Below are 12,816 nucleotides of genomic sequence, written 5' to 3' on the forward strand. Positions count from 1 at the left end.
AACCTAAGATCCATGGCGGTAGAACCGCAAAAACTTCCGTACAGGGCAGATCTCCTCAGGCAGGGCCCAGTACTTCATCCAAAGCCGGAATTCTTTCAGCTGGCAGCTTGGTTAGTGAGCGCCAGATCCTGAAACGTAAAGGCTGCTCAGAGAAGGTCATTAGTACGCTTCTCCTGAGCAGAAAACCAGTAACTAGAAAAATGTATTCAAAAATTTGGAAGACCTTCTATTCCTGGGTTAAGGATAGACAGGTCACTTCAACTTCTATCCCAGTTATCCTGGACTTCCTCCAGGAGGGGGTAGACCTGCGGTTGAAAGTTAGTACCCTGCGGGTCCAGGTAGCGGCCCTCTCAGTCTATCTCAATCGAAGATTGGCTAAAGAGGACCTCATTAAACATTTTTTGTTAGCTAGAGAGAGAGTCTCTCCAGTCCAAAAATGTAATTGTCCGCCTTGGGACTTAACAAGGGTGTTAGAGGCGTTATCTATTCACCCATTTGAACCCATTGAAGAGGTTTCACTTAAATTTCTAACCCTAAAGTTGTCTTTTTTGTTAGCCATTACTTCGGCCAGGAGGGTAGGGGACTTGCAGGCGCTGTCCATGAAAGAACCCTTCCTGAGGGTACAGGCAGATAGGATCACTCTTAGAGCAGACCCCCTGTACCTACCAAAAGTGGCATCCTTATTTCATAGGACGCAAGACATAATATTGACGTCCTTTTGTTCTGAACCAAAGAACGAAAAAGAAAGAAAGTTTCACTGTCTAGACGTTAGAAGGTGTCTTCTCACTTATCTGGAGAGAACTAAGAGCTTTAGGAGGTCTAATCATCTATTAGTTCTACATGCTGGGCCCAGGAAGGGACTGCGGGCATCAAAAACCTCAGTCTCCAGGTGGATAAGAGAAGCTATAGCAGGGGCTTATGTATGCACGGGAGTGGCATCCCTACTAATATCAAGGCTCATTCTACTAGATCCTTAGCAACTTCCTGGGCTGAGAAAGCAGGGGCCTCCTGGGAACAAATCCGCAGCGCAGCCACCTGGTCCAGCCATCATACATTCCTGAAGCACTATCGTGTGGAAATGTTGTCACAGCAAGACTTAGCCTTTGGTCGAAAGGTTCTACAAGCTGTGGTCCCACCCTGAAGGTAGGCCTGTGTTTCCTTGATCATCCTCTCAGGTGCTGTCCTGGAAGGTGATGGGAGAAAACCTACGTTAGACTTACCGGTAACGGTATTTCTACAAACCTTTCAGGACGGCAGGCCTACTTCCCGCCCTAAGTGGAGGGAAAAGGTAAGTACCTATAAGGAACTACGTCCCATGTGAACCAGTTTAGGATTACTCTAATACATACTGGGGAACAAGGGGATGGGTGGGGCCTTTTAATCTGTCATGTGATTGTTTCCTGCAGGGAGGAGCCATCATCTCTCAGGTGCCGTCCTGGAAGGTTCGTAGAAATACCGTTACCGGTAAGTCTAACGTAGGTTTTTATGTGGACTTTATTTATTTTCCCTTTTGTTGCACATTGAGGCATATCTCACCATATGCGATTTGGTCTCTTAATTTCAGCACTACATCTTAATTATAGTCACATTTGAATTTTAGTGACATTCTATATAGCTGCTCTTATTTGTTTTGCATTTCCACTTATTTTTCACCTTTTGGTTTATTTTTTAGACCAGCGCAATATTCTCCCCTCCCATTCGAACATATAAACGTAACCACTTCAGCCCCAGAAGGATTTTCCCCCTTAATGACCAGGCTATTTTTTGCAATACGGCACTGCGTCGCTTTAACTGACAATTGCGCAGTCGTGCAACGTTGCACCCAAACAAAATTGATGTCCCTTTTTTCCCCACAAATAGAGATTTCTTTTGGTAGTATTTGATAACCTCTGCGGTTATTATTTTTGCGTTATTAACAAAGAGCGACAATTTTGAAAGAAAAAAAAAAAATATGTTTTACTTTTTGCTATATTACATATCCAAAATAAATAAATAAATAAATAAATAAATATATATATATATATATATATATATATATATATAAATATATATAAATATTCTTCAGTTAAGACCGATATATATTCTTCTACATATTTTTGGTCAACAAAATCTCAATAGGCGTATATTGATCGGTTTGCACAAAAGTTGTCGCGTCTACCAAACTATGGGATTTAGGGACTTTTTTTTATTGTTCTTATAATGGCAGTGATCTTAGCGGGACTGTGGCAGGCAAATCTGACCCCAAATGACACTTTTTGGGGATCAGTGATATTACTACATTGATTAGTGCTATAAAAATGCACTCATCAATGTAAAAATGACACTGGCAGGAAAATGAGATCAAGGAGTTAAGTGTGTTACCTTAGCATGTTCTAACTGTAGGGGGGGGGGGGGAGATAGGTTACCATGACAGATCACTGTTTCCGATCACTCGGAACAGTAGATCTCTGTCATGTCCCCTGTCAGAACGGGAATTTGCCTTGTTTCCTTCTCTGTACTATGGGATGGTGGGTCCCCAGCAGACATAGAGTCTGCTCAACCCATGGGGAAGGTCCCGCAGCGGTGGTACACGCCCGCAACTGCGGCAGCCAATGTTCACCTATGGCGATTTGCGTAGGAGACTCAACCTGCCGCCGTGTAAAGACAGCGGCTGGTCGGAAAGCAGTTAAAGTTTACACACTCAAGTAGCATAGTAATGTGTAAGGTGGCTCCACCATCCTTGTATTCGGTTTTGCTCTACAAGTTTCATGTTTTTTTCGCTGGTAACCACATTTTCCCCTCTATTGGGGACAATTAGCACCACCCACTTCAATGGTCCCCTTGTTTTCTCCTCATAGGTTAATAGCACACAGAAAAAAAAACACATATCCCATAGTGTGTTATATGGAGCACTTATGTATAACCTTTAACAGTACATGCAGTTCTGGAAAGTGCCACAATGCAGAGCCTAGCGCTCATAGATCACATTCCAGGCAATTTTGTTTTTGTTTGTCATGGTCCAATCCCCATGTAGGCAGCAGTATATCCCACCTATCTCTGAATTTCGGTGTCCCTCAATGGACTAGAGAGAAACAGTTTACAATCTCAAATTTACAGATACTTAACTGAAGATCCCCGCACGGCTCCAAGTTGAGGAGCATTGGAGTGGCAGGACCAGAGCGTGGGTTCTCCCCCCCCCCCTTTTTCTTTCCTTTCCATTTTATATCTTCTTGGAATCATAAGGAGTCTGACGTGTACTATCTGAATGCCCAGAAAGAGGTACCCAGTATCCCACTTGTACTCTGTATGACACCCTGCAACTGTTATAATGTCTACATGTTTTGCTATTAATATATCTTATGTTAAAACACTAATAAAAAACATTGAAACATAAAATCTGAATTTTAGAGCAGTGACTGCAACCAGCTGCTATATTGAAAAGTGTGGGGTGCAGTAGCAGGGAGACTGACGTGTTTTTTTTTTTTGTAAATAGCACACCCAAAGTTAAAAAAATAACAGCGCACGCAAACATGACTGCATCAAACTTTATTTTATGTACACACAATATATATATATATATAGATATATTTAGAATATATATGATAATTTTGCACTTTAGGTCTAATATAGAGCCTCTTCGACAAACAAAACAGAACCAAAATTGTCAACAGGAAAAACATTGCAAAACTATGTACAGTGTGCATGTATACTAAACAAGTTATATACAAACACCTTCTCTACACTTGCATTCTTACATACACCAAAAGCAGGCTCTAAAGTGCGAGAGTTCTCAATTTGTATTTTAGAACTAACATGGGAAACTCCTGAATGTAAACTGACAATTTTTCTCCTCTTCAGCTGAAACAATCTCAAAACTTGGTCCAACTACAAAACTAGACAGATATAATAAACTTTAAAAAACAGACATGCCCTGAAGTCTCCAGTCATTTTACAATTGTATGGGCACTATATAGAATACCAGTGCTGTATTTTAGTCAGAAAAAATGCTGACTAGCAATCTTCTTAAAATGTTTAAAGTGCTTGTAATCCAGATCAGCTTCACAGAGAAAAAAGGAAATTTCCTGCATCACTCCTCTATGTCATCACTGAGCATGGGAGGCATTTCAGAATGTAGGTGAACTTCCAGCCTCTGAGTCCAAGGTTCAGGCTGTTCCCAAACGTGGCCCTGGTGTCAGGGAGCAGAGATCAATAGGAAAGGAGTGGTGCATAGAATGGCCACCTGTTCTCAGCAAACAAGGTATTTACCTAGGATAAGAAAACACATTTTATGAAAATATGGGTGGGTGCAACAATGCGCCCAAGTACAGTGGTTCCTGTAGGAAGAATATAGAATCTCTGTCATCAACTTGAAAAACGGAAGGTTACAGTACAGAAAAATCAAGTATTTTAAATGCTTACATGCAGTGTTATTCCTTTATCACCACTAAAAAAATCCCTCAAGGTCCAAAAAAAACCAAAACACTGAATCACTTATTAAGTATAAATAATAGGGGGATTTGGGAGTCACTAGTGAAATATATTGCAAAAAAAGAAAAAAAAATGGATCATAATGTCTAAATGGGGGGAAAGGATGAGTAAGGGAGTTCTCAATTTATTCAGTTTTGAACTTTCAGTTGCTCAGATCTTATACTAATAGATCTGTCCTTCTGTCCCACTTTGAGGTGTAATGTTTTTGAAATTGTTATGGGTATCTGCCTGTTTTCTAGAAAAATGGTACTACAGGCGTTACATGATAGGAAATGAAATGCTGTTCTGCTGTGCTCGCTTGGAGATTGGTCAAGTCTGAGCAGATGTGAATATCGAACGCTCAGAAATCTCATTATTTTATGGGAGGAAGGAAATGTGGACCAGGAGGATGACACTGATGAGTTCTTGGTTAATGCTAGATTTAGCCGAACAAAGGGTTAATAAGCGCCCGCAAAGCGCTGCTGCCGAATCGCTTTGGCAGCGGTGCCCATTGATCATGTGTATTCACCACACCGCCCGAAAGATGCTGCTTTTGCAGAACTTTTTCTCATGTCCTGCAAGTGCACCGCTCCAGTGTGAAAGCACTCGGGCTCTCACACTGGGGCTGCAGGGGAGGCGTTTTTCAGGCGCATTACAGATGCTATTTTTAGCAATTTAGCGCCTGAAAAACGCCTCAGTGTAAAAGTAGCCTTAGAGCTGAAGAGAACTGCTTTCAATAGGCCATCTCAATAACCCAATACAACTGCTGCATTTTCAAAAGCTGTAAAACTCCTGGTCCCTTTGCAGTCAAACTTATACCCAAATGGTGCCTGATACTTTGCCCCTGAATTTCTTCAATTTTCACTGTTTTACAAAAGGCACAATGTAAAATCTACAAATATCTGTCATTTGCTAACTCGACCCAGTTTTAACGTTTACATTTAATAAAACATTTTTATGTTGTGCTGGGTTTGAGTGTGCCAATAAATATTTTTGTGTTCTTTATTAAAAATATAGTTTTGATAAACAACCTCATGAGTATCATGGAATGAACAAAATCAGTAGAATAATCATTTAATTCTACAGGTTCTGGTATTAACTTTCAAAGCTGTTAAAGGGTTGTAAAGGATGAATGTTTTTAAAGGTAAAAAAAAAAAACTACTACTGTCAGCTCACCTTCCTTCCTCCCAGCTCTCTTAAATACTTACTTGAGCCCGATATCGATACAGCGCTGTGCCAGAGAGCAGTGGTACTTCTCTTCTCTCCTCTCCCTCCGCACTGGACTGGACTCAGTGAGAGCTGAGGAAACCATAGGCTCCTGCTACTGTCAATCAAATCTAGTGACACATTTCTTACTATAAACTTCTCCGTTTGGATCTACGGATCATTTTGACATATGGTTTTCATTAAAAAGGTAACTTTTTTGTATTCATTTTCTCCATCACAAGCAATGTGGTGCGAATCGCACAAGAGTGAACCCAGCCTGTTCAGAAAAAAAATCTGTTGCAGGCCAATGGCGAATAAAAGGGTACATCCCACCCTGAGATCATTGTAAACGACCATCATCATTGGTTAGAGGGGAAAGATCAGGGTAATAAAAATGTAGATTTATCACGGAATGGGGCTTTAATGATACCTTACACTAATCAATGACTTATAATTCCACACGCTTTTGTTTACAGCTTGTTTTTCATGCTCAAGCTTGATAAAAACATAGAATTCATAACTCAGAATAGGAGTGGCGTTTTAAACGTGGGGTGTAAACATATTGCCTGATTTTCTAAGGCACGGGGCAGCACGGAGTATACACTTACCTAAGCACGAAAAGGCAAAAGTACTCAAAAGTTAACTAACCACAAGACCCAAACTGTAATATATTGCAGCTTACCAGTCCTTAGATGTTGCAGCTGTATTTGCTTCCTTTTTTTCAGATTATTAACCACTTGCCGACCATGTCATGCCGATATATGTCGGAAGAAATGGCACGGCAATGGCATACATTGCTCTGAATTTCGCATTATGCAGGCGCGCGCCCCCCTGCCGCGAGCTCCGTGACCGTGCCCGGGGATTTGATGTCCGCAGGTGTCCCGCGATCGTGTCACAGAGCTGCAGAACAGGGGGATGCCTGTGTTAACAAGGCATTTCCCCGTTCTGCCTTGTGACAGGACACTGATCTACTGCTCCCTGTCCTCGGAAGCAGTGATCAGTGTCGTGTCTAGAGGTAGACCGATATGGGGTTCTTCTCTGGCCGATGCCGATATTTAGAAATTGGGGCGACCGACGGCCGATATATGATGCCGATTTTTCTGGCTGATATTTTAGGCCGATTTAAAAAACAAAACAAAAAAAACAACCCAACCTCACCCACTCAACTCCTTCCTGCTTACTCCTGTCAACCTAGAACACACTTGATGTCCTCAGTACAGATGGCACTGCTTTGGAACTGACAGATGGCACTATTGGCACTGGCAGGTGGCACTGATTGACACTAGCAGGTGGCACTGGTTTGGAACTGACAGATGGCACTGGTTTGGAACCGACAGATGGCACTGGCAGATGGGAAATGATTGGCACTGGCAGGTGGCACTGGTTTGGAACTGACAGATGCCACTATTGGCACTGGCAGGTGGCACTGACAGATGGCACTAGCAGGTGGCACTGGTTTGGAACTGAAAGATGCCACTATTGGCACTGGCAGGTGGCACTAGCAGGTGGCACTGGTTTGGAACTGACAGATGCCACTAGTTTGGGACAAATGGCACTGGCAGGTGGCACTGATTGGCAGTGGCACTGGCAATTGGAACTGGTTGGCACTGGCAGGTGGCACTGATTGGCAGTGGCACTCATAGGCACTGGCGGGTGACACTGGTTGACACTGGCACTGATTGGCACTGGCTGGTAGCACTGATTGGCGGTGGCACTGACAGATGGCACTGATTGGCACTGGCTGGTGGCACTGGCAGGTTTCACACTAAGCCGAGTGTAACTGTAACTGTGTGAAACTAACAGAGGAGAGAGAGAGGAGCTGTCAGCTCAATGTCGGGGGTGGGCGGCCCGCCCAGATACCATCCCATTGGCTGGTGTATAATAGCTGCTGGGTCCCGCCCGGGTCCTGCCCACCCCTAATGGTGTAATATAGCTGCTGGGTCCCGCCCACCCCTGACATCGAGCTGACAGCTCCTCTCTGTTACTTGTCAGTTTCACACTCAGCGCGGCACTTGATGCTGCCAGAGCCGCTGAGTGTGGAGAAAGGAGGAGGAACGGCGGCCAGTGTAAAATATCGGCCTAATTTTGATAATAATCAGGCGATGCCAATTTACTAAAAATGGCCAAATATCGGCTGGCCAATATATCGGTCTACCTCTAGTCGTGTCACTGGTAGCCCAGCCCCCACACATTAAGTATCACTCCCTAGGACACACTTAACCCCTTCATCGCCCCCTAGTGTTAACCCCTTCCCTGCCAGTGTCATTTACACAGTAATCAGTGAATTTTTATAGCACTGATCGCTGTATAAAAGGACAATGGTCACAAAATAGCGTCAAAAGTGTCGGATGTGTTCGCCATAATGTCGCAGTCACGATAAAAATCGCTGATCGCCGCCATTACTAATAAAAAAATTATAATAATAAAAATGCCATAAAACTATCCCCTATTTTGTAGACACTATAACTTTTGTGCAAACCAATCAATACATGGTTGCGATTTCTTTTGCCAAAAATATGTAGAAGAATACGTATTGGCCTAAACTGAGGAAAAAATAGGATTTTTTGTACTCACCGTAAAATCCTTTTCTCTGACGTCCATGGACGGACGCAGCTCCTTAAGTCTTGACAAGTGGGTTATGTTCCCTGTTTACAGGAGAGGACTAGGCAGAAACATTTTAGATATTTAAATACATGTTACATTAACAGAGTTGAACAGCCCCGCCCAGGGGGGCGGTCCCTCCAGACATAACCCTCCTCACTGCAGCTGCAGCCTCAGTTCGTAAAACAAGCAGTACAAACCTAAATAGGAGGGGTGGGAGCTGAGCCCGTCCATGGACGTCAGAGAAAAGGATTTTACGATGAGTACAAAAAATCCAATTTTCTCTTATCGTCCAAGGACGGACACAGCTCCTTAAGTCTTGACAAGTGGGACAATCCCAAGCAGTGTCAAAACGAGGGGTGGGAAATATATCAATAAAACCAATCTTAACTTCACCCCAAAACAAGCAGAGCTCCTCAAAAAAGAGGAGGTGCAACTTTAAACAGCCGCCTGCAAAAACCTAGCGGCCGAAAGAAGCATCAGAAGATGCATTTACAGCAACCATGTAAATTCTGGAAAGAATGTCAATGGACGACCAAGTCGCCGCCTCGCACACCTGATACCCGCCCCTTAAGAACATAGGCCTGTATGACAGCCTACCTGATCCACCGAGAAATGGTGGGCAACGAGATTGCCAGTCCCTTTTGTGGACCAGACACCGACACAAAAGAGTCAGATCTTCCGAAACGGAGCCGTAGCAGGCTGGTACACCCGCAAAGCGCGTACCACGCCTAAAGTATGAAAGACAACCTCCGTAGGATGCGGCAGCCGAGAAAAGAGGGATGTGAGAAACGATGTCCTTATCCTAGCGAAAAAGCCGAAACCACCTTCGGAAGAAGGGAAGGTCGCAGATGCACTGCCACCTAAGGCTATGAAGGATCAAACATGGCGGCTTGCAAGACAAGAGCGCCAACTCAGAAACCCCTCTAACAGAGGTAAAGGCCACTTAAAGGGGCCACTTCTGAGATAGTGTCAAGAAAAAATCTCTCTGATGTTTCCAAAAGGAAGATTCCTGAAGAACCGAGAACGCCAGAGTCAAAAATCATGGGGGAAGAGATGGGCCAAGGGGGGAAGGTATAGGACAAGCCCCCTCCACAAAAAAGGTACCCACCAGGGAACGGCCACAAAAAGGCCACTGAAAGAACACAGCCAAGGCTAAAATCTACCCCCAAACGGTGCTCTAAGCTATTTTTTGATCTGTGGACGTCACTCCATCTCTTCGCACCAAGAGATGTAGGTCCGCCAGACGCGAAGGTAGGTCCACCGGAAGAAGACTACCGTGCCCTCAGCATTGTTGAGGTGACTGAGTCGGACAGACCCCGGTCCCTTAAAGTCTGGCTTCCAATAGCCCTGTTGAGCAAGTCAGTGACTGTACAACAGGAGGAAGTATGGGACCTCGAGACAAAAGGACCTCATGCCCTGGCAACCGCCAGGGTACCGACGCTACCAGGCGCCAGAAATCGGCGCACCAAGGATCTGGAGCTATTAAAATCATCGGGATTCCTCAGCCGGGGAAGCCACTACAATGGGGGAAAGGCATAAAGTCGCCGAGACAGACCCCACAGGGCCACCAGCGCAAGTTGCGCGTCTGTACCAGATCGCTAGATCTGGCCACGAACCTTGATACCCCTGCGTCTGAGACGAGTGGCTAGGAGATCCATGCTCTGCGAGGCTCACCTCCTGCAAGGGAGTTGACTCCAAGTGCCAAGACCAGTTGTCCTGGTTCAACATCAGGCGACTCCAGTAGCCCGTTTGCCGTTATACCTGATGGTAGCCCGGAGCCACCGGCGTGGCGTTTTAGGTTGAATCATGATCAGACGACCTTGCAACCCCCTCGGCCACGAGGAGAGGCATAGCCTGACCGCCCACAGTACTAGGGCAAGTAACGGTAGACAAGGGGGTAGATTCAGGTACATTTGCCCTTTTTTTACGTAGGCGCAGGGCACCGTTTTTGCCCTGCGCCTCCGCAAATTTTCTGCGCTACCCGCGATTCACGGAGCAGTAAATTGCGTGGGCGCTCCGGCAAAATGCCCGGCGTAAGCGCGCGCAATTTAAATGATCCCGTAGGGGGCGGGAATCATTTAAATTAGGCGCGCGAAACTTTCCCGACGTGCATTGCGGTAAATGACGTCGCAAGGACGTCATTTGCTTCAAAGTGAACGTGAATGGCGTCCAGCGCCATTCACGATTCACTTACGCAAACAACGTAAATTTCAAATTTCGCGACGCGGGAACGACGGGTATACTTTAGCATTGGCTGCCCCTGCTATAGAAGGGGCAGCCTTACGCAAAAAAACTACGTACGCAAACGATGTAAACTGCTTACGCAGGGCTCGCGTAACGTTGTGAATCTGCGTTAGTATGCAATTTGCATACTATACGCTGACCACAACGGGAACGCCACCTAGCGGCCAACGTAAGAATGCAGCCTAAGATATGAGGGCATAAGAGCCTTAAGCCACGCATATCTTAGGCTGTAGTCGGCGTAACGAGCTCTCTGAATCAGGAGAACTCGTTACGCCGGGGCAAGTAAGCAATTGCACTGCGCAACTGCTCTTTGAATCTGGGCCAAGGTCTACGGCACCTGGTATTTCCAGGCGGACTCCCACCCAGGTACTAACCAGGCCCGAGCTTGGGTAGTTACCGAGATCCGACGAGAACGGGCGCATATAGGGCTGTGTGGCCGTAGGTCCACTCAAGTCCAGCGACTCTGGGCCGACTGGACCCCCCAGGCGCCCTCACAACCCTAGAGGTTTGCGTCCGTTGTAATCTCCACAGAAAGGAAGAAACCACCTCCCGGACCGAAAAGTCAGGGATCTCAGCCACCAATTCAGAGAGACACTGACAAGGTGACGCACCTGAATCTGATGATTCAGAGACGAGAGATTCGTACCACTCGGACAGCATTTCCCTCTGGAAAAAAACACGAGCGTGGAACTGGGCATACAGTACCGCCTCGGAGGAGGCTACCCACAGACCTAGGATTTGCTTGCAACCGGAGAGACCGATTGCGTGATGTCAATAATCACCACCGACTGAAGAGTCTGCAAGTTCTCCAGGGGGAAAAAAAGACCTTCGCCAACCGAGGAGTCCGGCAGTCGTAGGCACTCCAAACTGAGTCGGAACCAGGACCGACTTCAAATGTTTAACACCCACCCGAATTCACAGAGGGTACGAAAAGCCACAGACACAACCTCTGAGTCAGGAAGTCGTCTAAGTAGCCACAATGGCAAAGTCTCGCTGTCCCAACAAGGTTAGGATAAGTCCAAAACTCCTTGGTAAAAACCGTTGGTGCTGGCGCCAGTTCAAAACAAAGGACCACAACTGACCGTGGGCATCCCCATCGCTAGGCACAGAAAACCTCTGTGACTTGCGCAAAGTGGAACATGCATGTATGCGTCCTTAATGTCCAAGGATGCCAGAAAGTCCCCCGGATGGAGCGCAGCTAAAAGCTATACAGGTAGCAGCCCCATGGTGGGTCGTACCTATGACCTTCTGCACCGAAGTGCAAGTGGCTACCCCACCGAAAGAATGGATTCCGAGCGGACCTACCCATCATTCACAAAGGCCTTTTAGGCCCTTGAAGCCCAAAATCGGACAGACCATGCCCATCCTTGGGACCGAGAGCAGATTTGGATAGAATCCCTCAAACCACTAGTCCTGCGGAAAAGATAAAATCACACCGCAGCTTAGCAAGTCCCACACTGCCCAAAGGCAGACACTGTTCGGTGGATTGGAAGGAACCCTATCTAGTACTCTAGAAGATACCACCTCGCAGACCCACTGTCGGAGAGCAGGGAGGTTCACCGAGCTGTTAACAGCAAAGGCGACCCCCCACCTCAGAGACGAGCAGGGGAAGCTACATACATTGGCGGGTTCGGGTGCCGGCGCGATTGGCTTACGCACCCAGGGACGGATCAGCCCCCCCAGCTGAGCCCTTGTCAGCCCGGGAGGTTCGCCCGCGGACCCTGACTGACTAAAAAAGACCGCTTTGGTGTGGAAAAAGAAGGACCCAGCCCACGGCGGGGCTCCTTCCCCCTGGAGGCCTGAGGGAGGAGAGCGCTCTTCCCTCCAGTGACATCCTTGATAATGTCGTCCAGCGAGGACCCAAAGGTCTCCCACCAAAAAAGCAATGCAGCAGAGGGAAAGGAGCAGGGAAGGAAGGAGAAGAGGACCCCCAAACCCCTGGACTGTACTTACCTCCGAGCGAGGACTCGCTGACGCATTCCCGACAGACAGACCTACAACTGCAATGGAGGTAGCTGTTGGCCCGGTCCACTGAGTGAGACAACACCACAGCCTAGTCATATGTGGACCTCAGAGCAAAGCTCACCGGCCACCCCAGGAGTCATGGGGTATGGCGTGGCAGACCAAGCCTCTTTGCAAAGGTGTGCCCATGCTTGCTGGTCGGACTGAGAAGACTACAAGGATCTATAATATCCAGCCTGTCTCTCAGCCGACAGTTGAAAAAGATTCTTTAAGAAAAAATTAAAATAAAAGAAAATTTCTCCTCAAGGCCCCCAAAGGGAGCCATACGTCCTTCTCCTTTGCTAGGCAGAACGA

General features: G+C 46.4%; 1 protein-coding gene across 12 annotated transcripts in view; it reads right to left on the minus strand.

Annotated features, from left to right (window-relative positions):
• Positions 1-3,510: 3,510 nt before the first annotated feature.
• Positions 3,511-12,816, minus strand: part of FCHO1 (FCH and mu domain containing endocytic adaptor 1) — a 294,097-nt gene continuing 284,791 nt past the window's right edge. For all 12 annotated transcript variants that reach the window (XM_040321486.1, XM_040321453.1, XM_040321473.1 and 9 more), the window contains one exon: positions 3,511-4,245. In XM_040321486.1, the coding sequence (XP_040177420.1) occupies positions 4,226-4,245 (20 nt within the window). In that variant the 3' untranslated portion in view covers positions 3,511-4,225. The remainder of the gene's footprint in view (positions 4,246-12,816) is intronic.

This window comes from Rana temporaria, chromosome 1, assembly GCF_905171775.1.
Source record: "Rana temporaria chromosome 1, aRanTem1.1, whole genome shotgun sequence".
Classification (NCBI taxonomy): Eukaryota; Metazoa; Chordata; class Amphibia; order Anura; family Ranidae; genus Rana; species Rana temporaria.